The sequence below is a fragment of the Elgaria multicarinata genome, chromosome 5, assembly GCF_023053635.1.
Source record: "Elgaria multicarinata webbii isolate HBS135686 ecotype San Diego chromosome 5, rElgMul1.1.pri, whole genome shotgun sequence".
NCBI classification, from domain to species: Eukaryota; Metazoa; Chordata; class Lepidosauria; order Squamata; family Anguidae; genus Elgaria; species Elgaria multicarinata.
In genome coordinates this window covers 40,679,573-40,703,924 of record NC_086175.1, presented here as the reverse complement: position 1 = coordinate 40,703,924, position 24,352 = coordinate 40,679,573, and the positions used below count along the sequence as shown (strand labels likewise).

Below are 24,352 nucleotides of genomic sequence, written 5' to 3'. Positions count from 1 at the left end.
ACCCAACTCACACTGTTGTTGTGAGGATGAAATGGAGAGGAGGAGGAGGAGGATTATGTACACCGCCTTGGGTTCCTTGGAGGAAAAAAGGTGGGATATAAATGGAATAATAAATAAATATATTTTTCTCGGAGATAATAGAATGTTTGTGAAGCAAAATAACCTAGCAATTGGCTTTCATCATGGTTGGTATACTGTATGATGAGTCAGTCCTGGTTTGAGCTTGTTTGTCGGATCAAGGCTCATGTGATGTTTCTTCTGTCACAGAGTTCAAATTAGTCATAGTTTTGAAATTTTGTATTTATAACAAATCGCACAGCACGTAATTTTGTGTTTGATTTACAGTATGTGTTTTATTTTCTTTGCCTGCTGTTTTCAGACAGGAAAATTATGCTCGTGTATAAGGAATTGGAGTATAATTTGCTTGATCTTTGCATAAAAATAGCCTTTTAATTACATGTCAAGTAGGACTTCTGGCTCTGCATATCTGTACCAGCAAATCCCCATGCCACATCACAAATTACAATTGAAATACTCCTGATATAATGTATAAATTTTGGTGTTTCCTGTCTTTTTAGTTGCTTTACTTTACATATATAAATTGTTATCTTCTGATATTTTTTAAACATGATATTAACAGAGATTATTATTATTATTATTATCATTATTATTATATTTATTTGTATCCTGCCTTTTGCCCAATACTGGGCCTCAAGGCGGCCTTACAAAATTTAAAACATACACATTTTAAAACCTATGAGAAGAAATATACAAAAGTTAAAAATATATTAAATATATTACAATATTAAAACAATAAACATTTAAAATACACAACAATTTTAAAAGTCCTTAGCATAGATGGAGGCCCAGATTATTCATCAAAGACCTGCTGGAACAAAGAAGTTTTTGCCTGCTTCTGAAAGCACATCAAGGAGGGAGCCAGTTTAGCTTCCCTGGAAAGAGAGTTCCAGAGCACTGGAGCAGCCACCAAGAAGGCCCTCTCTCATGTTCCCACCAGGCACACCTGTGATGATGGTGGGACTGAAAGAAGGGCTTCCCCAGAAGATCTCAAAGCATGGGCAAGCTCATAAGGGAAAATCATTATAAAGATTTCTGTAGTTAATTATCTCTTCTTGTTTAGCCTCTGTAAATTGAGAGTGGAAATGATTGCTGGTTATTGACTGATAATCTTTTTGTTGTAAGGAGATTATTTCAACATAGGGCTCAACAGATGGGAACTGGTATATAAATACTTATGGGTGTCTGTGGGGCAGGATCCAATCATGCCCTTGCACACGTGGCAAGCCCAGTGGATGTGCAGGCCCTACCCCGGCAGACCTGATAAAGTGCTTCCAGGGACCAACAGAAATATGTGACTGTCCCTTCCAGAAATGAGCATGTCTGGTCATCTCGGGGCTTGTTCCTGGAAGTACATCACACTGGCCTGTGGTAGGAGACGCCTGTGCACCAGGGCCAGTGGGCTTTGACGCCCACGCAAGAGCATAATTGGATCCTACCCTACGTATTTTATAAATATGAGAGTGACTCCATGGAGTATTTGTGTTTACTGTAGGAGAATTAGTGTTATACTGGTGTTTCCCAGAGGAAATACGTAAAGTGTGATTAATACCACGATTCATCTTAGTTCTCATGTAAATGCATTAGTGGGAGCTGTAGTTCAGTTGAGGCTCTCCAGCTTAGGTGTTTCAAGAATGGATGGGTTGGTTCCAGACTTAAGTCATGCTTAGAGACCTATTAAAATCAGTGGGACTTATGTTTGTCTTATCGTCCTATTGATTTCAACATGTCTACTCTAAGCTTGACTAAGTCTTGATCCAAGCTCATGTCACTTGTTCACAGTATACATATCTGATGGAGAAAATACTGGTGTGACCCTAATGGACCTATGGCAAAGATCATGGTCACGTAAGTGTTAGTAATATGAGTCTAACAGTTGTGATGATAGTTGGTGGCTTGCAAAGCAATTATGTACATGTTTATGTTAAAATTCACTCACTTCCCACTCACCACTGAATCTAATCTATCCCTGTCCCAGTGAATGTGACATAATAAACTAAGGCAATGACTGAGAGATAAATGGGAATATACCACAGCATATTTTGGAAAAGCAAATCTTTGGTTCCATTTGCTTCAAATATATTTTTGTTCTGTTTAGTTACACAACTGCCTTTTCTGGCTATTTCTGCATAGTCAGGTAATTTAAATGTTGGTAGCCTGCCAGGTACCTGTTTAATCGAGTGCAAGCCATTCCCAACAAGGAGAAAAGCAAACTTGTTTATGATAAGCCTATCCCTAAGCAAACACTGATAAAGTGTTACTTTCCTTAAGACTGCAATACTAAACCGATTTACCTAGGAGTAAGTCTCATTAAACTTAACAGGATGTAATTTTGAGTAGAACACGTATAAGATTTTACAGTGTTGCATACACAGGAATCTGCTGGTTTGTATACAAAATCAAAACACCTTATAGACTCTTTCTTCCTTTCTTTTTTTCCTCTGGATCACTTTGGGCTAACCTGTCAGTTTTGGATGGTTCCTTGCATTTTGGTAGCCCCTGTTCTTCCCTATTATAAAACATATATTCTGGGGTCAATACAGTCTGATTTTTGCCTGTATTGACAAAGCGATTGGAGGGTGGTGCTCAAAAGAAAACACAGTCATCTGCTGTTAAAGTGGGCCATTGACTGCAGGATAATTTAGTGGTGAAATAGCAAGAGAGCACATAAAAACTCTATCAGATTACTAAATTAAGCTCGATTAGTCAAAGCTCCTGAATATCCAGATTAATTCTACTTCCCCATCTAAAACAGCATTTGCATCATTTATTTCAGCTTCTGGTTGTTTTGAACTAGTGCAATCTAACTGAGATTTCATTATAATGTGCTTCATAATTTGCAAACCATTGATATCCAGCTGCTTGTTTATGGATTTTAAATTACCTTTGGAAGTGCTAGTGTTATTTTGGATCCACGGAACACACTTTTTAAATATAAATATAACAGAGCTGAAATAAACATGTTAAAAAGAAATGTTTGTCTGATTAAGAGAGATAAGCATCTTATAGGGGGAAAAGTAATGTTTACCCCATAAGTTTTCTGCCATGGAGAATGTAACTGACAAGAGTGTATATATGCATCTTTGTAATAGTTAAATAAAGGACATGAACAAGGAAAATAGAATAAGAAAAAAACTCTCATGGCAGTTTTTAATTTCATCATCCTAAAATTCAAAGAAAGTTTGGATAAATGCAATTCTTGCTGGATCTAGAAAGGCAATGTGTAGCAGTGGGATTAGAGTGTTGAAGGTTTGATGTGGAAACACCCACCCAAACACAGGTGGATTTAGTCAGATCTCTAGCTCTTTTCAGGTGTTCTCTAGTAGGTAAATGTAACATGTAAGGAGAAGAAGCAACCTCCCTTTGTCGGGTTTGTTGCCCCCTGGTTGTGGAGGGTGACTTTCTGAAGGAGAAAACCTCCTATATCCATGGAGGCTCTCCATCGGAATGAGAAGTGGGGGGAAGGGAGAGGCAAAAAGAGAGAGGAGTGGCCCTGCCCACTTTTGTCTCTGACCCTGCCCATCACTGGCTTCATCTTCACTCCAGTCAGCCACCAGAGAGAGAGAGAGAGATTATAACTTGTTATTCAAGTTGTCTTGCCTGGGAGGCACTGAAGAGAATGGGTAAGAACCATTGGCCAGAGTCTGGAGAATCCTGCCCATGCTGGAATACTAAGGCTTGGTTGGGTTTTGCACTCGTTTTGTGCAACTCATTGTAATGATGCAGCAGCGCTGGTCACAATCCTTGAAAACTCCATCCACATTAAATGATGTGATCACTTCCACTGTGGTTCAGCATAGGCTAGCTAGACTGTCCAATGTGGCAGCAGCCACAGCCATGCCATCTCATGACTTCTCCTTCAGTGGTTCAGCTGTATTAACACAACAATGCTGCATACTTTCTCATCATAAGGAGAGGAAGGATAACACTGGTTCTTTAGTAAATAATTGACCAGAGTTATGAAAAGTATGAGTATGGATCTCTCTTAATGGAATGTCCAGCTTGCATGCCACACATTTGCACACACTTTTAACAGTCAAAGGGATTACTAGTGAAACTGCATGAATATTGAAACCAAAGCTATTCCTGAAGATTGTCTGGTGTTTACTTGCTCATCACTCTTGCCTGCACATTTCTGTCAGAGACACTTGCTTTCTCTGACAGCATTGAGTATTCAACACAAGCATCTCTGAGTGGCCTTAGACATTTACAACACAGCTGCCACCTTGATGTTAAGTGCCTCATGCATTCGTTACTGGAACTGCTGAGAATGGAGGAGGTGGACAGGAAAGCTTATTCATTTTATATTTATATGCTCATTTAGATAATGCCTTTTAGACCATTGTCCTCCCAAGGTGGCTCACAATAAAAAATTAAAATGGAAGATACAATATAAAAATACAAAACACACACTAAGAAATTAACAACAGGACAAAGGTGATTAAAAATACAAATTACTTCGTGGTGTAATACAGTGGCAAAAATTAAACACAACTGATTTAAGGGAAAGCACCCTGAAAAAGACCGGTTTTCAAAACTTCCTTAAATGTTTGTAGGGCAAGACCATCAGTGGTCAGATTCGCAAATTGGACACAGATCCAAAGTTCAGCATTTTTTTTCTGTTCAAATTCTTTTTGTACATTTCTAGTAACCACAGTTGGTCAAGGCCACAGGTGTTGCAGTACCTTAAGAAGAAATCTTTTCCTTCACAGCTGTGTGTGTATTCTATTCCCCGTGTGCAATAAATAGCCACCTAACTGTTCAATTGCAGCTGAACAACCTGTGAATGGCTCATCTGCATCACTGCAAAATACATTCTTCACTATTTATATTATATTTACCATGTACGTGTGGCCACCCATCAACAGAATATTTAAAATTGAACAAGAACAGTAAAATGCAGCCTTAAATACATTTTCTTTTTTAAGCTTTGGAAAAACAACATATTAACAGCCAAAATATCTTCTTTTAATAGTTGTTTAAAAGGACTGAGAGAATAAAGGTATACTAGGCAAGACTCTTTGAGGAGGCATTCCACAGCTGGGATGCCACCACCAAGAAGACTCTTTCCCTAGCTGACATATATTTGAGCCATATATTCATAGACCCTTAAAACAAATTAATTACTTGAATTTCCTGTCTCAAACTGTTCCCCTAAAAATAACCCTAGCCCATCACAGTTATGTTTAATTTCAAAAGAGGAAATTTCTTTTTTTCTTAAATGAGGAGATTTGTTTAAAGGAAGTTGAAAGGGAGAGTCAAGAAGGTCAAATCAGTTCAGGATGCTTGGAGGTTATTTAAAACCCACAATAATAAATGCTCAGCTAGAATGCACACTGCAGTCAAGGAAAGGCATAGAGAAGTCCAAGGGGATGCCAGCATGGTTAATGAGTAAAGTCAGGGAGGCCATAAAAGGCAAGAGTGTTTTTTATTTATTTAATGAGAAAAATAAAAAGAAGCACAGATTCTGGCACAACAAATATAAGTTGGAGATGAGGAAAACAAAAATTATTGAAGACCATTTTATTAAAATCCATTTTAAAATTATTTTAATACATCAAGAAGCCAGAAACCAGCCAGGAAAACAATTGGACTGTTGGGAGTGAAGGTGAGAAAGGAGAAATGAAGGCTCGTAGACAGATTGAGTTTCCCTGCGATCTAAGGTAGCAGAGATTTTGGGATTGGGGTGAATATTATTCCAGTGTAAAGTGTGCAGTGGCAAAAAGATCTATTTTAGAGATTATTAGGAATGGAACTAGAAATAAAACAGCCAATATGGTGCAGATATATTTGGAATATTGGATTAGATCCAGGGGGCATTCTGGATCCAACCCAGTGTGTGCAGTTCTGGCTACCCCATTTCATAAAGTTTATCTTATTGCTGTAGAAAGAGCAAAAAAGGGACAAAACGGACTAGATCACCTTTCTCAGAAGGAAAATCTTCTAATTAAGGGACATTCTACTCTAGAAAATAAATGACTAAGGGGGAACATGATAGCGCTCATAAAATCATGAATTAGGTAGAGGAAGTGCATAGGGATATATTTTTCCCCTCGTAATACTGCAGTCTAGAGTTGCTATGATATTCATTGGCCATAGATTGAGGACAGGCCAAAAAAGGCCTTCACAGAATTAACTTCGCTGTCGTAAGATGTGGTAGCCACTGGCTTTAAAAGGGAATGAACCAGATTCATGGAGGATCAGTCTGTCAGTGGCTATTAACCATACTAACTATATGATAGCTTCATGTTTAGAGGCATTATGCTTCTGAATAACAGGTGGGCAGCCTGCAGTCCTGATCTAAATTCATGCATGGGGGTTGAGGGGTGTAGGTGTGGAGCTCAGAGGGAGAGGAGGAGGGTAGAAAGGAAGAAAATGGACTGAGCTATGGAACGGGGAAAGTCCTCTGCAAGTGATCAGTCCACACCTGTGGCTATGAGCAACCAGTCTGGGGGCAGAGGGAAGAAAAAAGAGAGCAGGAGGAGACGGAAAGAGTGAGAAAAGGACCGGCCACCCTATTCCACTTTTGGCTCCACCCTGCCCAACGCTGGCATGTAGCCTCCAACAGATTATCACTGAGGGAATGTGGCCCTCAACAGAAAAAAAGGTCCCCCACCCACTCTTGCTCTAGTTGCTAGAAATCAAACCATCTTGGAGGGGATAGATCCTGAAAGCATTTGATTGTCACTGTTCAAAACAAAGTGCTAAATGAGTTGTCCCCTTGATCTAATGCAGTGGTTCCCAAACTTTTTCAGGTCACCGTCCCCTTGGTTCCACAAACTCATGCCCAGCGCCCCCCTACCCTACACTATAAAAATCATTATTCAGAATAGCGGTTTTCAACGACCCAATAAAATTCAAAACAGTAACAATTAATTGAATACTTTATTCAAATTCCAATTGGTGTGCCTTGCCACGCTGGCTGCAAACAGAGGTGTTTGCTCTCTTTTCCCTCCCTCGGCAAGCCTGGGCGGGTGCTTCCCATTTAGAGGGGATTCTAGGAGCTGAAGGACTTTTTTCTGTCTAAACATGCATAAAATTGTGCCTTTAACTTATCATGTCACACTAGCATGAATACAGGAATCAAATAGGATTTCCTTCTTCAGTGGAACACACTTACTTAGGAGTAAGCACCATTTTGTTATATGAAAGGATAATGTATTTTAATTAAAATTTTAAAATAATTATCTGCCACCTGGTACAGAGTTATCCTATTGAAAATCTGGCTGGGACAGAAGTAGAGGGGCACTAATTTTACTGTACTTATTGTCTTTAAATATGGTTAAATATCCCACAGTTACCTTGCTATTCTATTTCTACAATTCAGTTTCTCCTGTCTTTTCTTCACCTTCTCTTCATTTTCAGGCTGAATCCTATGCACATTTACCTCAGAGTACGTTCTATTGATCTCAGTGGGGCTTACTTCTGAGTAGACATACTTAGGATTGTGTTGCAGCTCTGTTTTTATGGTGACACAAGATACACACATACCATGTTTACCAAAAGACCGCTTGAAAAAAGGGGGTTGGACACCCTGAAATAAGCAAGGGCAGATAGGAATTGTTTCAGCAAGCATTCTGGACAAAGGTGCTGCTGAATCTTCTTTAGCCAGGAAGGACCTGGGGAATTGCAATTCTCTCTCCCGCCCCTTTTTCTTTTCTCTCCCAATCCTGTTGTAGTCAATTTTTTGGGGGGTGGGAGCACACACACAGACACACAGCATCTCTCTCTCTCTCTCTCTCTCTCTCTCTCTCTCTCTCTCTCCAACCCCCCTCCCAAGCCTCACAATAGCTGCCGGGCCAGGAAGGCAGCAGCTCAGAGGGGAGATGGTCCCAATCTGCAACTCCTGATGGGGAAAGGGAGCCTGGTGACGCCTTGCAGCAGCACAAGCAGTCCTGCTCCCCACCCAGCCTGCTGGCTGACTGCTGTTCTTGGCAGCTGCTCTGCCACCCGCCGTCCTCCACATGCTCCTTCCTCTCTGTCACATGGCTGCTGCTCCCGCCTTATGCAGCAACTATCGCGAGAGGTCTGCCGGGGCAGCTTGTAGGAGGGAGCAGCTCTGGCCGAGGGAGCAAGCGAGTGAGCAGGCGGCGGTGGCTCCAGCAGGAAAGAAGCCCTGGGCCCTCCTAGGCAGGAGAAGAGTGGGCAGAGCAGCTGAATTCGCCGCTGTTTCCTGCTCTGCTGCCTCCTGTGGGCGCTTCCCCCACCCCCTACTTCTGGTGGGGCCGCTGTGGGCTTGAGATAGGAGGAGAGAGTGGCTGCGTGAGTGAGAAAGTCCTTCCTGAGCAGGAGCGGTGTAGGGAGAGCAGCTGAATTTGCCGCTCTTTCCTGCTCGGTCCCTGGGTTTTAGGCCCTTCTGGAGAGACCATCTCGAGTGCCCCACTGCCGCCCCTTTGCCTGTTAGTGCCCCCCGCCAGTGCCCCCCTGCCGTCCCTTTGCCTCTTAACGCCCCCTATGCAATCCCACTGCCCCCAAGGGGGCAATACCGCCCACTTTGGGAACCACTGATCTAATGTAACAGGGTCCTTCTCATGATCATGTCCCTGTTTTCCAATTTCCCTCTTTCTGTCCAGTGTTATTCCACTAGAAAACGTCTTGTTTTGATAGCCTACACACTGAATAAAAAGGGTGTTTGTCTATACATGGTCATGTTCCTGCAAGGCCAGGGGTGAGCAACTTGTGATCCTCCTGAAACTTTGGCCTACAACTCTCATCAGCCCTAGCTGGCATGACAAATAGTGAAGGGATCATGGAAGCTGTAGGCCAAAATATCTGGAGGGCCACCATTTCCCCACCCTTGTGCTAGCCTCTTTATGTGCGTATTAGGTATGAGTACTGGATGCCTAAAGGCATCCTGTAATACATTTTTTTTTTAAAAAAAAGAATGTTCGTGTTTTGTACAGCAACATCTTTTATTTATTTAAAAAAGACACATTTTTAACTCGGTGTGCTGGCTAACAAAACAAGATGTTTACTGCTGGAATAATACTAGGCAGAAAGAGAAAAATTGGAAAAAGAAGTCTCAAACAGTGCAATCCTATACATTTCTAGTCAGAAGTATGCCCATTGAATTCAGTGGGGCTTACTCTCAGGTAAAGGTATATGGGATTTCAGCCCACTGGACTTCAGCTTTCATCAGCCCCAGCCAGCATTGCCAATGGTTAGGAATGCTGGGAGTTGAGGTCCAAAACATCTGGAGGGCACCAGATTGGGGGAGGCTGTTCTAAAGTATTAACATTATTATCTGTTAAGAGTGTTCAAGCCGAGACCATGATCATGCCTGATTACAAAAGCTTGGTGTGAATGTTTGAATGTGTGTGTCTGATACACACACACACACACAGAGTATATATAGTATAATGAACTGAGAAGACTTTCAAAAGCTTTAATGTTATGTGTGTAATTAACACACACTGCTTTTTAAATAACTGCTGCCAAACACTGCTGAGAAGCTTCTAACAAGAACATCTGACGGAAATAGAAAATGAGATCACAGTTCCTTGCTGTTAACTGTCGATATCAAGAACAGTGGAAATGCTAAAATGGCACACAAGCTGTGAAAGAGTAGTTTGGAGTAATATTTATTGGTCCAGCTTGTTGGTGGAAATGGAAGAACAATGCAGTCTTTTAAGCCTCATGCAGGGTTTTTTTAGGCAAAGATGATGACAGATTAAGAAAGGGTGGTGGTGGTGGTAGGGAGCCAACTTGTTTAACTTGTTCCTATGTGTGAACTGGATGGACTGCCTTGGCAGCAGGGGACCTCAGTTAGGTCAGTCCATTAGAAGGAATATTTTAATGATGCATTTCAAGAATATGATAAATGGAAAGAGAAATTCACATAGATTTTTTTTTTGCAGGATACTAGATGCTACATTTGGCTTGCCATTGCTGCTGACACGTTTTTTGTTTTTGAAATCTGGAGGGCTGGGGGTGAGGGGACACATGAGAGCAGAGGTAGGGTAGCCAGATACAAAAGAGGACTGGACTCTTGTACTTTTAATTAAAGTGTAATTATGGCAAAATGGACAGCCCACTTGTGTGACAATAGAAAGAAAACCTGGAATCCTGTTGTTTAAAAAAAGGATGTGAAAGATGTGTATGTATTCAATTAAAAAAAATACGACACGTTTTACCCTTAAGGTTGTCTTCTCCTTTTTCATCTCCGATGTAATGCTGTTGTCCCAGTTGTTTTCTGCTAGACCCAATGGATACACCAGTGCAGCAAAATCTAATCAGCTCTTCTATTAAAACAATGTTCCATTTAAAAACACTTGTGATTAAAATTACAGCATTTCCTTAACTAAGATTATCTCTCTTGCTTTATTTCTAGATATTAAATAGAACAAAGATCCCGTGTGTGTGTGTGTGTGTACACACACACACACACATCTCTGACTATTAAAAGGCTGGACGAACTATGTTTCTAAATCAGGTCATGCACAGCCATCTGCATACTGATTCTAACAGTCTGAACCCTAGATTTTCAACTGGCCTGTTCCTAATGTGAGCATTGCCTGCCAGCACCTTACTTCATGGTGAAGCAGTTAAATATAAAATTTATAAAGTTGTATTCACCACATTGGGCAGAAGGCAAGGAGTAATTCCTTTTATGCCTTCATGTAACATGTGCTATTCTTTTTTATTATTATTAAAAAAAATCAACTCTCCATCTATCTCAGTTATAAAAAGTTCCCATTAAGGCAGATTCACTTCTTGGATATCCTTTTACCTTTATGATCTTTGGAGTTAAAGCTTTTTTTTTTCTTGTTAAGAAGTAAGCCTAGGATTAAATTGAGCTGCTGGTCACCAGTGCTCAAATCTGGAACTTAATAAGAACATTGGAACATATGCATAGAGTATCTTTTCCTTATTTCTGAGAAATCTGCTGGTGTTTCACAATAGTTTAATCACATTACTTGTTTTCAAGGCACAAAAATATTTATTTATTTATGTATTTAAAACATTTATATCCTGCCCTATATCATTAAGATCTCAGGGTGGCGTACAGATAAAAGCATACAGTATAAAACAATAAATATATACAAAGCTAAAAACAAATTAAACCATGAACCAAGTTAAAACAACATATAATTTAAAAGCAGTAAAAACAATTAAAACAGTTAAATAGGAGTTGCAAGCTAAAATCCACATACACACCCATGCCAGAAGTCAGAGGAGCCTTTGCCTTTTCATAGAGCTGGTGGTACAGAGACCAACACAAGCTGAATCTGCCTGATAATACCCAAGTTCAGAATCTGCTGAGGATTAGGATGCCTGGTTCAAAGCACACTGCTGCCCTTCACGTGTTGCTTTTCTTGAAGGTATAGTAATTCCACACTTTGCTATCCTCCCTCACCTGTTGCACTCCCAAAGTGGCATTGGACCACAAGTGGATGTTTTCTGGTGATGTCATCTTGTCCAATTGGGACTCCTTAGAAACTTGTCAGATGGTCCCCCAAGGGGAAGATAAGTAATGGCAGACAACTTTTTCTAAAATATAACAATAATAGCAACCACCACCAACCAAACACCAAGCTTGCTCACCACTACCAATCTTCCCTTGCAGATTATGTGCAGCCAGAGGGGAGACATACGTACTCTAACACTAATGGTGAGGGATGACTGTAGGCCAGAACATCTGGAGGATTAAAATTTGTCCATCCCTGACCTAGGGAAATTTGCAGGACCTTGATCATACTTACAACATGAGACATCCTTGTTCTTAGTGGAATTCTTTAGAATTTCAGAGCATCACTGCAGTCCATCCAAATAAATGAGTTCAAGAATCTCACTGCATATTTATTTATTTACTTAAAACATTTATATCCTGACCTATATCATTAAGATCTCAGGGTGGTATATAGATAAAAGTTGATAGTAGGCACTCCTGGCTGTTGCAACTATCTGGGCTGTCATTTGGAGTGCTGGATCCAGGAGCACGCCCAAGCTGCAAACGCAGTCTTTCAGGGGGAGTGTAGCCCTGTCCAGAACTGGTTGACATAACTCCAAACCCAGGTCAGGGCTCTTGACAGAAAGCTTGTTTATGAAATCTGCTATTCCATTGATAGTGCTTACATATTGAACATTTAAAAATATAAGAATTGCCTTGCTGGATCAGACGATTTAAGTCCATCATTCTGGGGCTGTTCAGACAACATGCTAACCCAAACTCAGTGGTTGAGTATGGGTTGGTTTTTGACCATGGGTTGTTTGTTGAACCATAGGTTAACGTGTTGTCTGAACATCCGCAGGTGGCTTGTTAACCATGCAGCATGGCTTATTTTCTCAAACAAGTCCCTTTGAGAACCCATGGTTTGTTGTTAGATTGTTCAGAGTAGTTAACAAGCCACACTGCATGGTTAACAACTCATCCTGTGGACGTTCAGACAACACGCTAAGCTATGGTTCAACAAACAAACCACGATTCAACAACCACTGAGTATGGGTTAGTGTGTTATCAGTACAACCTCTCCAGGACATCATGAGCCAGAATGGTGTTCTGCTGTCTCCAATACTGGGGTAAGAGAATATATACGGTATAGTTTATATGACCAGCTGAAATGAGAAATTCACCATGTCTTGAGGCTTTACAGTTCTAGCTGGGACATCAACTGAGTTTCAGTGTGGAGTTGAGGAATCTGACCATGGCAATAGCCCTCTCGACGGTGTTAATAAATCTCTGATGAAGCAATCTTGCGAAACGGGTTGAAAATATACTGGAAGCCTGTTATATAACATTGCAAAAATTTTATTTTTTCTGTATAAAATACTTCTATATAAAACATTGTATAAACTGCCTATTTGTTCTGTACAAAATATTTCCATTCAGCATTGTGCTCTTTCATCATCAACTATTTAATTGTTGTTCAAACACTTTTTTTTCAGCTGTATCCAAAATGTTGTTATCTCAGCCTCAGCGATGATGTTATATGTATGGAATTCAAATAATTAATTGTTATAGATGATAAAAAATTATATGTGATAATAGATTTTCTTACCCCTCAGTATTGTATATTATTGTTATAAGTTTAGCGGTTGTGTGTTTTGTGCATTACTTAATTGTTTGACTTTGTCAACTGCTGCCTCCTATATTGGTTCTCTGTTCTCCTGTCTCCAGCATCTACTGTTCAAAGGCATACGTCCTCATTATTATTATTATTATTATTATTATTATTTATTTATTTATTTATATAGCACCATCAATGTACATGGTGCTGTACAGAGTAAAACAGTAAATCGCAAGACCCTGCCGCATAGGCTTACAATCTAATAAATCATAGTAAAGCAATAAGGAGGGGAAGAGGATGTAAACAGGCACTGGGTAGGGTAAACAGGCACAGGGTAGGGTAAAACTAACAGTGTAAAGTCCAAACAACATCAAGTTTTAAAAGCTTTAGGAAAAAGAAAAGTTTTTAGCTGAGCTTTAAAAGCTGCGATTGAACTTGTGGATCTCAGATGTTCTGGAAGAGCGTTCCAGGCGTAAGGGGCAGCAGAGGAAAACGGACGAAGCCGAGCAAGGGAAGTAGAGACCCTTGGGCAGGCGAGAAACATGGCATCAGAGGAGCGAAGAGGACGAGCGGGGCAATAGTGTGAGATGAGAGAGGAGAGATAGGAAGGAGCTAGACCGTGAAAAGCTTTGAAGGTCGACAGGAGAAGTTTATATTGGATTCTGAAGTGAATTGGAAGCCAATGAAGAGATTTCAGAAGTGGAGTAACATGGTCAGAGCGGCGAGCCAGGAAGATGATCTTAGCGGCAGAGTGGTGGACAGAAACCAGTGGACTGATGTAAGAAGAAGGAAGGCCAGAGAGAAGAAGGTTGCAGTAATCCAACCGAGAAATAACCAGTGCATGAACAAGCATCTTGGCAGAAGAGATAGACAGAAATGAACGAATCCTGGCAATATTATACAGGAAAAAACGACAGGATTTAGCTACTGCCTCAATATGAGGAATAAAGGAGAGCGATGAGTCAAATATGAAGCCAAGACTACGAGCTTCCTTGACCGGAGTAAGCGTAACATCATTGACAGTGAGAGAGAATGAAAGATGAGGAGAAGGTTTAGGCGGAAAAACAAGCAATTCAGTCTTTGCCATATTAAGTTTCAAACGACGATGAAGCAGCCAGGCTGAGATATCTGAGAGACATGCCGAGATACGATCGTGAACATCAGGAGAAGGTTCCGGAGATGAAAGATATAATTGTGTATCATCGGCATACAGATGATATTGGAGGCCATGAGATTGAATAAGCTTACCCAAGGGCAACATGTATAAAGAAAACAGCAACGGGCCAAGCACCGAGCCTTGAGGAACCCCTACTGAAAGGGGAAAAGAGGAAAACGAGCTGCCATTAGCCAACACGCTGAAAGAGCGACCCGCTAAATAGGAGGCAAACCAGTTATAGACAGAGACACGGAGTCCAAGGTTATGAAGGGAATCTAAGAGAAGATCGTGATCAACCGTGTCAAAGGCTGCAGTTAGATCAAGGAGAATAAGAATGGAATAAAAGCCTTTAGACTTGGCAGTAAGAAGATCATTGGTGATCTTAGTAAGGGCAGTTTCAGTGGAATGCAAAGGACGGAATCCGGATTGAAAAGGATCTAGAGCAGAGTTACTAGTAAGAAAGTCAAGACAGCGAGAGTAGACCACACGCTCCAGGATCTTTGAAACAAAAGGCAACAAAGAGACAGGTCGGTAGTTAGACAGAGATAGCCTATCAAGAGTAGGTTTCTTGAGAATGGGAGAGACTGTAGCATGTTTAAAAGCAGAAGGAAATGAGCCAGAGGACAGAGTCATTTGAAGTTCCATTTAGTTATCATGGCTACTAGCAGTTGATAGACTTACAGTGCAATCCAATGCAGGTCTACTCAGAAATAAGCCCCATTGATTAAATGGAATTTACTCCCAAGTAAATGGATCTAGGAGTGCATCCTTAACCTACATGGATTTGTCTAATCCTTTTAAAGGCCATATAAGCCCATGGCCATCATTGCCTCTTATCACAGTAAATTTCCACACATTAATTATACACTGTCTTTTGCCTGTCCTAAACCTTCTGCCAGTCAGCTTTGTTGAGTCTCCCCAAATGCTAGGAATAGGAGAAAGGAAGAACCCATTCCCCACACCATTCATAATTTAATAAAACGTATATCTGTATTTTTGTTTATCACTCCCAAAACCCTTCAGAGCATTTTGGGAGGGGAGAGGGCTGAAACATCAAAACCTGTTTTAAAGCCGGGATGGTGACGTCATTTGACATCCCTCAGGCCTCCCTGCTATTTCTGAGCTCACAGCTGTAGTCTTCACATTAGTTGGTGTGATGTGTGTGTGTGTACACACATTTTCCCATCGTGAGCTATGCCTGTTGTAGTGCAAAATATTTTAGCATGGCTTCATTTTGAATGGGTGTTAACTTTACAAAATATTCATGCTTTGTGGAGATGAAAGCAACTAATGATTTCTTTAACTTTGAAAGTGTGTTTTTTCTCTGTTGCTGGACAAATAAACTCCTGGAAAACCTTCAGCTAGCCTTATGCAGTTTTTGGGACATCTTGTATTCCTCAGTTTGCTTTTTTGATGCCCTGTTGAGTCCTTTTACACTCATGCCACCCCCAAGATGACTCTCACTCCAGGAAAGTGTCCATAGGATTGTAGTCTTAATCGTGCACAAATAATAATTAGCAAAATACTTGTAATTGACATCTATGCCAGGCTTTTATAGTTAATACTAGAACGGAGGGATTGGGGGGTGCGTTTTCTCTTTGAAAAAGAATAAAGCATTGTTTACTTTTTAAAATGCAGAGGTATTAGGAGGTTTGCATTGGAGATACAAATGGTGTATAAACTTATGCATTTCAATTTATTGGCCTGTTTAAAGAGAATAATTCCCCTTTAATATTGGATGGTATTAAAACTTATAAGATCAATATGCAAAGCTACTTTAGCAACGAAAACATTTTTTCAGTATAACATAAAATATTTGTTTTATGTGTTTAGATTTCTATTTAAATATTTTCTACATATATGTGATATTTTGTATGTATATGCTTTGCCCCCTTAGAAACATTCTTGTGAATGCCCATAGGTGCAGCAATGGACTCTCCATGGTAGTAGTGGATTTTACCATTGGGTTGTCATAAGGAGCATGTGTGCATCAACATTTGTTGTTGTTATTTATTATTTTTGTTATTTGATCTATTTAAGAAATTTATACCTTGCTTCTTCTCTCTAAAAAAAGGTTCACTCAAAGCTACTTACACAATATAGAAAGCATAATGCTTACCACCATCCTGCTAGAACTACGTAAAGTGCAAAGTTCTCTAGAGTGAACACTTGCGTAATTGCTACTTCGATTTCATTCATCATCTTTTCTAGAGTTTGTTTGTTTGGTTGCAAAGAAGATTCTTTTTTTCACACCCTACTTCCTCTGGTGTCTTATCAGGGAAGAGTGTTCAGGGCTTCATGTCACCTGATGATAATCTCTCTGCTCCCCAGAAGCACCATTTAAAGCATAGAGATAGCATCCTCAGAGGAGGAGAAGTGGCTTCTCATTGAGAGGAAAGGCTGAAGTTGAAAGTTGTATCTCTCACACTTTTTTGTTTAAACTGGCTTCTGACTTCTGTTCTGAATTGATTAGAGGTCCCTTCTGATGCTATCTCTGTAGCATGGGAGCTGCTGCGGTGTGACTTTTCCTTGTGCTGCAGTGTTAATGCCAGCAGCCTTGGGTCATGAAGGTGGAGTTCATACTGTGACAAATTCCCACGGCACTGTTGCGCCATTTTCTGGAAAAGTTGGTGCTGGTGTGTGAAGGAGCTGCACGGTAGATTTTTCACACATGCAAATGAGCTGTGATATAACAGCACTCATGCTGCAAATCTGCAGGAGTGGTCAACCAGCGGCCCTCGGGCCACATAGAATCATAGAATAGTAGAGTTGGAAGGGGCCTATAAGGAGCCATTGAGTCCAACCCCCCGCTCAGTGCAGGAGTCAGACCTCTGGCAAGAGCGGTCTGTCCCTTCCCTGGCAGCCCGCTGGGTGGAAAGGAAGGGAGTGGGAGAAGGAGAGAGAAAAGGGTAGGAGCAATAACTGAAAAGGGCTGACACCCCCTTTTCACTCTGGCCTTTATGGCCCCCAGCATAATATCCCCGAAGGAATGCAGCCCTAGACAGAAAAAAGGTTGCCCACCCTGTGCAAAAGTGCCATAATAGTCCAGTGCTGGCAACTGGCAAAAGTAACAGATCTAGCTGATGTTGCATTTTAAGTTACTTGCCACCAATCAACTGAGATTTTATTTTACTTTCTTCACTTGTTCTCATTTCTCAAGCCCTCCAGTTGTGCTTTCCTTTCGTTTTGTTTTTCTTTTAGATAATACCTGTTCTTACAAAAAGATCAAAGCTTTGTTACTTCTGTGTGGCCTTTGTTCGTGGTACTTATGGTGCTATAAAAGCATTAAGCAAACTTCCATTTACATTACCTCCAGCTTTTGTGTGCAGATGATTAAATATATGAGATGAAACCTCCACCACCGGAATGCCTGGTCATGTGGTGGCGGCCTCATTTGCTTCCTTCTCCCATCTCTTGTTATTTTTTTATTTTGAGGGAGAGAAATTATGCAAGCAGGGCCTCCATGTGATCAGATGGAGGCCACACCGCATATGATGTGTCTTCTATGTCTTGTACAAGAAGGAGATCACAGCACCCCAAACTATATTAAGGTTCCAAATAGTGGATGAATTGGGTCAAATATGGGATGTTTGTGTGATACTGTACTATACCATATGCATTTGTAGTACTCCCACCAATGAAGCTACATTTCATGGGTTTTGGATAGAAATAGAATCCTTCCTTGAGGCTGCAATCTGATACCCATTTACTTGGGAATAAACCCCACTGAATTTAATGGTACTTTCATCTGAATAGACATGTGTAGGATTACACTGTAAATCTATATCATTATCCTTCAGATGAACTACAGTGTAGTACAGCACTGGGCACTGGAAACATGTAATCTATTGGGAGCAAAGGGCCAAAAAGCACTTCAATAAAAACATCATCTGCATGGGATGAACGATTCCTATCTTTCCCAAGTGAGAAAACAGTTCCAACATTTATCCATGTGCTGTTTAACTTCTAATACATTTCTCATTTTAATTTCTTCTCTCTCTTTTTTTTTGTCCCTAGGAGAAGCTAAAAACCTCCCCACATATCCAGGGCCAAGCAAGATGAGGGATTGCTACTGTACTGTAAACCTGGACCAGGAAGAAGTTTTCAGGACCAAAATAGTGGAGAAATCTCTGTGGTACTTTTTTTTAATTAAAGTATTCCAGTAGTTTTATATTTTAAAAAAGTATTCAAGTATTTATGTCTTGGTCTTGAAGGTGAAAGCCTTTGCAAAGCAGCTTATATAATAGTATAGCACAAATGCTATCTAGAAACGGAACAGTCAATAAAATCAACAACTCCATTAAAAACATGTATTTTTAATACACTTAGAGTGCAATCCTATGCATGCTAGGAGAGAGAAAAAGGCCTACAGTTCCCAGCATTCTCCAGCTAGCCCTTTTTCTCACTAAACATGCATAGGATTGTGCCCTTCCCATACCAAAAAGTAACTATTTAAACAAGTATCCTCAAATCTAGTTCTCTACAGATGTGTTGGACTGCAAATGTCATAATTCCCAATGGCCATGGTAGCTGGAAATGATGGGAGTTGTAATTCAATACATCTGGAGAGCACCATGTTGGGGAAGGCTGGTTTAAAATAATGTCTCCTGTGCTTCAATGAACAGTTCCATTCATCTCTACTGATACTTTCTAAGTGAGAGGTGGTGAATGTGATATGGGTCACATGGCAAAGACAGCAGTAGTCTTGATGTAAAAAGCTCTTAAGGTTCATTATTGCAATTTCTTCATGCCGTGCCCTGCTCAGGGCTTTAGAAATTATCCACAGTTCCTATATCACAGGAGGAGTGAATAGTGCCTTTTGGTTTCTGGACTGCAGACAACTCCAAAGTAGTCCAGCACCAAGAACATAAAAAGAGCCATGCTGGATCAGACCAAGGATCCATCCAGTCCAACACTTTGTTCACACAGTAGCCAACCAGCTGTTGACCAGGAAACCACAAGCAGGACACAGGTGCAACAGCACCTCAATGCCTATGTTCCGCAGCAACTGGTATATATAGGGTTACTGCCTTGGATACTGGAGGTAGCACATAGCCATCAGGACTAGCAGCCACTACTCTTTTGTAGGACATGTTGGTAGGAGGCTTCATTTTCAATTGAGACAGAAGCCTCCAGGCATCTGCCACGTCAGCCAGGAAGAGCAAACTCTTGGACAGAGGAACAGAGATTATTACCAAATTCTGATGAAACTATTTTCATCATTTTTCGTTGCTTACACACATCCTCCACAATACCCACCAGTTCATATTTTAGGTCCTGCCTTTTCTCCGCAAACTATTCTCCTTCTTTAAAAGTGTTTTGAGTCTTCAACCAAAGCAGACACACATGAGCCTTTTTAGTTTGGTGGTCTTCTTCTTCTCCTTTTTCTTTACCAGATGGGTCTGTTGTATGTGGTGTTGAGGGAGTTCTGCTTAATCCCATGAGTGGTGTGCTGCGGTGTCCTGCTGTCTTCCATGATTTTAAGGCCTATTTCAAATTTCTGGAAGACATCATCAGGGGACTTGGGGTGATGGGGTGACAGCAGTATGCTGATGACACCTAGTTCTGTTTCTCCTCATCTGAATCGGGTGAGACCATGTCGATGCAGGATCAGGAACTGGAGGCAATAACAGGTTGGGATGTTAGTTAATAGACTAAATCTCAGCAACAGCTAGTGTGGTGTAGTGGTTAGAGTGTTGGGCTGGGGCTCAGGTGACCCAGGTTCTAGTCCCCACTCAGCTATGAAATTCTCTGGGTGACTTTGGGCCAGTCACCTGCCTTGCAGAGCTGTTGTGAAAATAAAATGGAGAAAGGGAAGATTATGTTTTATTTATTTATTTATTTATTACATTTCTATACCGCCCAATAGCCGGAGCTCTCTGGGCGGTTCACAAACATTCAAAGTATAAAACAACAGTATAAAACCATAATATAAAATACAATGTAAAGCTCAACCAGATAAAAATAGCAGCAATGCAAAATTACAAATTTAAAACACCAAGTTAAAATTTATTTATAGACTGTTAAAATGCTGGGAGAATAAAAAGAGAATGTATGCTGCCTTAGGCTCCTTGGAAGAGCCAGGATATAAATTAACAAATAAAATAAATAAGGCAGAGGTCCTTTAGGTCTGGGAATTGGGCAGATGGTCTGGTCCCCTGGAAGAGCAGGTGCATGGTCTGTGGGGTACTCCTTAATCCATCTTTGTCACAGGTGGCCTCAGTGGCACAGAGTGCACCAGTTCCTGGACCGAGATAGCCACAATGACTCATGCTTTGGTATTTGGATTATTGTAAGGTGTTTTACATGGGGCTGCCCATGAAGATGGGCTCTGGCATCTGAAGGAATGCCTCTCCTGATGCCTGGCTCTGAGGAAATTCCCTCTCAGAGCCAGGCATTTGGGCTTGGCCAGCTGCCAGGAGCTTTTTCCTGGTGCCTTCCAGATGTTTTGGACTTCAACTTCCATCAGCCCTAGCCAGCATTGCCAATGGTCTGGAATGGTGGGTGCTGTAGTCAAAAACATCTGGAAGGTACCAAGTTGGGGGAGAAGTTGCATCTGAATGGGATGTTAGGATATTTGCCAATGACGTACTTTTCTGTTTGAATACTATTTAATTTCTACATCAGGGCTTTCTGCAGCTTTGCTTACGTCTTTAGAATCATGAGTATTCTAGTCTGCAATGGACAAGGAAAGAAATCCCATTGAAATAGATGGGACATACTTCTAAGTAAGTGTGCCTGGGATGTGGGAGTAAGGTTGCAGTCCTGAGGATACTTATTTGGAAATGTTCTATTGAAATCCATGAGACTTACAAGTAAATGTATTTGGGGGGTTTAATTGTCACATGAATCCATCTCTCCTGCTCAGAAAATGAAGCTGCTTGGATAGTATTTTTACATTTCAAAGATCATTAAAATGGCTCACTGGAGGGTTTATTGTCTTCATTGACGTCACTTTGCTGAACTAATCCAATAACCCTTTCCTATTGAGAAAATAAGTCCTTTGAGGGTGGAGGGGAAAAGGAAAATGCTATTTTTAGGCTTTCCTACAAAATTCAAGTGGTGCATTGTGGTTTCTCTGCAATCAAATGGCTGCTGTGCTTATGTGGAACAAAAATCCATGTAGCTCCAAGATGTGACCAGGGAATGTTCCCTGTGCTTATGTGGAACAAAAATCCATGTAGCTCCAAGATGTGACCAGGGAATGTTCCCTGTGTTTATGTGGAACAAAAATCCATGTAGCTCCAAGATGTGACCAGGGAATGTTCCCTGTGCTTATGTGGAACAAAAATCCATGTAGCTCCAAGATGTGACCAGGGAATGTTCCCTGCCTCACAGCATCACATCTTTCTCCATAGCATACTTGTGAGTAAGACCCATTGAACAGAGTGAAATTTTACAATTGCATTCTAAGAGCTTTTGCACACATATTTATGTAGCATAGACAGATGCTCTCACCAACATGTCTGCTCTTAACCACCCATCCCTGCTCCTATTGATGGTATTTCCCACAGGTCTCACCTAAAAGCCTCATCTCCGATAACTTCGCATTTATACTGCTGATTTTTCTCTCTCAGCTGTCCCAGTGTATGGCCCAGTCACTGTTCCTTTACCTCTACCTCTCCAGCCTACTATAAACCATGTGGACCCCTTCCGGTCATATAGGGGCACCCTTCAATTAGAGAGGAGCCATAGCTCAGTGGTAGAGCACCATACAGAGTCCTACATTTCTGCCATGCATTCTGCCTTTCTGAGCTCCCTGTGAGAGACACAGGCACAGGCAAAGGGAGCAGGTTTGTACCTTTTAAACTGTCCCTTCCTTGAACTTCACAGGGCTACTTTTTCTTTAATGCCCACACATGACTTCCAAGTCAGAATTTGAACAGCTGACAACTGAATGCAACTTTGGCTGACCCATTGTCTAAGAATGATCCCTCCCTCTGCCTCTGCTTGAAAAGGAAAGGATGATGGAGGTTGTCTGTTATTACTTGCAGAAACTGCTGAAATAGATTTAGGCTGTAATTAAGTGTAGTTACGCCCTATTGATTTCTGCAGGACTTAATCACGCACATATTATAATCTCACTGAGTTCAATAAAAGGTCTCTGCAAGGTGTAGTAAGAGGGAGCAGACAAGATGTCTTCCTTTTGGCCAGTGGGTCCTCATAATCAGTTATATGTATCTAAAAATCATTGTTTCCCACAAATCCCTTTCTTATTATTCCCCACATCTCCATCTCAGATGCAACAAAGAATAAATATGTACAGTCACATTTATTCACACCTTTGTTACCTTTGTCTCCCTCCTCCGTCTGTTCTCTTTCCATAGTCAAGTATGACATTGTCAGCTCCTTCTGTCAGGGACATGTTCACAGCCACCTTTTTGATTATGCTTGTAAGTAGTAGCATGTACATTGGTGATACTGTTTAAATCATAGCTAACAGCTGGGCAAGGCTTTTGTGGCCCGAGGACGTACATAATTAGTCTACTGCACAGTAATTTTCCATGGCACCAACAAAACCATGTGATCCATTCCTTTCTTCATAGCTAACATTGTAAGTTGGTCATGAGCATAAATTTCTGTTCCAGTCCAAAACTCTAACCAATTATTGACTTTAAAAGTTTTGTTTGCAGTCCTTTCCCACTCTTTTGGAGGATCTTCTAAACCCCACTGAAGACCTTAAAAAGTCTGAGATGAGAGAATGCCTATATAAGTTTATCTATATTGCTCCTTTCTGGATGCTGAGGCATATGGTGGAGTTGACACCAGGTTGTCCTTATTCAGCCTGCTGCAGCTTGGCAGAAAGTTATGATGCTTTTCCTGCATTTGATATTCTCTCACTCCGTAAATTTCTGGTGGATGAAAGAGCTTTGTGTGCTTGAGCTACTCACCTAGACAAGGAGAAGAGAAAACACATCCACCACAAAATGACTGAGGGAAAAAGGAATTAAGAGCATCATCAGGCAAGTGTTTTATAGAATGCTCCTTACTGATCACTCACAGATGTTAGCAGGTCCTTTTGACAACAACGTCCACCTCCTGCGCATCACCCATTCCTTTTCTCAATTTTAGAGTCACAAAATAAACCTCCTTTAATCTGTCTCTTCTGAGGTTGCGCTATAAATGCCCACTAGAGGGCGATGCCCCCATTGGAATCTACAGGCCACTTAGTTGCTGATCTCTTCTCCTTGAAAAGTGCTTGTTTCAAACACAGAAGAGAACCAGAAAGAGAGCCTGGAGTAAGGAAACAAGATAATCTGAAAATCCTCTAAAAGAGAGAGATGCAGACATACCTGTACAGGTGGGGAAAGAGGGTGCCAGATGGGTCTCCAGAGAGACCTTAGAGGCACAAAGAAAAAAGGGAGGTAACATAAGACTTATGAGGGTGGGAAATGGCAAAATGGGGTTACAGATAGGATGTTGACTTGTGGTGGTTCATAGGGAAAGGGAGGACAATGATAGTTAAGTGGAATACAAAAAGGCGATAGAGCCATCAGAAGAAGGAGTTCACAGAGATCTCTGATGGAGCAGAGAAAAGAGAGAGTACACTGTTGAATGCCTGTTGCAAGAGATCTGTGACTTGAGTTTCCTGATATTCTCATTTTTAAAGGCTCCAAATGTGATCAGGGTGGTGGCACTAGAGGAGGAGGAGGTGGAAGAGGAGGTTTATCTCCTTTGACACGTATCATTTCCTCCAATCTGAATCACTTCCCACAGCTGTTGTTTGCCTGACTGCCCTGAGAATGGGCAGAATTTAAAATAGTGGGTTAAAATTGTGACCTAATATGCCTTTTCATGGCTAATATGGTGATATAGCCTTTTGAGTTAATATAAAATGTAAAACAGGCCCCTGAGAGTGGTTTTTTTTTTTAGCGGTGGCTAAAAATGGGACAAAAACGTCTATTGGTGCCAATTGAGATCCCCCTCTTTTTTTTCTTTTTTTTTAGCCCCTGCTGAGGAGGGGGGGTTAAGGGGGAGACGTAGCTGGCTGGGGAAATTCAAACCTCCCATACCTGCATATGGTGGTCCCAGTCTGGATTGGGGGTCCACATGCTTACTTCAAATTTTTAAAAATGGTGAGTATCAGCTAGACATGATGTATTTAATGTAG

General features: G+C 41.0%; 1 protein-coding gene across 1 annotated transcript in view; it reads left to right on the top strand.

Annotated features, from left to right (window-relative positions):
* The window catches only part of RASA3 (RAS p21 protein activator 3), a 154,933-nt gene that overhangs the window by 43,355 nt on the left and 87,226 nt on the right, over nt 1-24,352 (top strand). Inside the window, exon 2 of the mRNA XM_063126183.1 lies at nt 18,259-18,376. Coding sequence (XP_062982253.1) covers nt 18,259-18,376 — 118 coding nt within the window. The remainder of the gene's footprint in view (nt 1-18,258; nt 18,377-24,352) is intronic.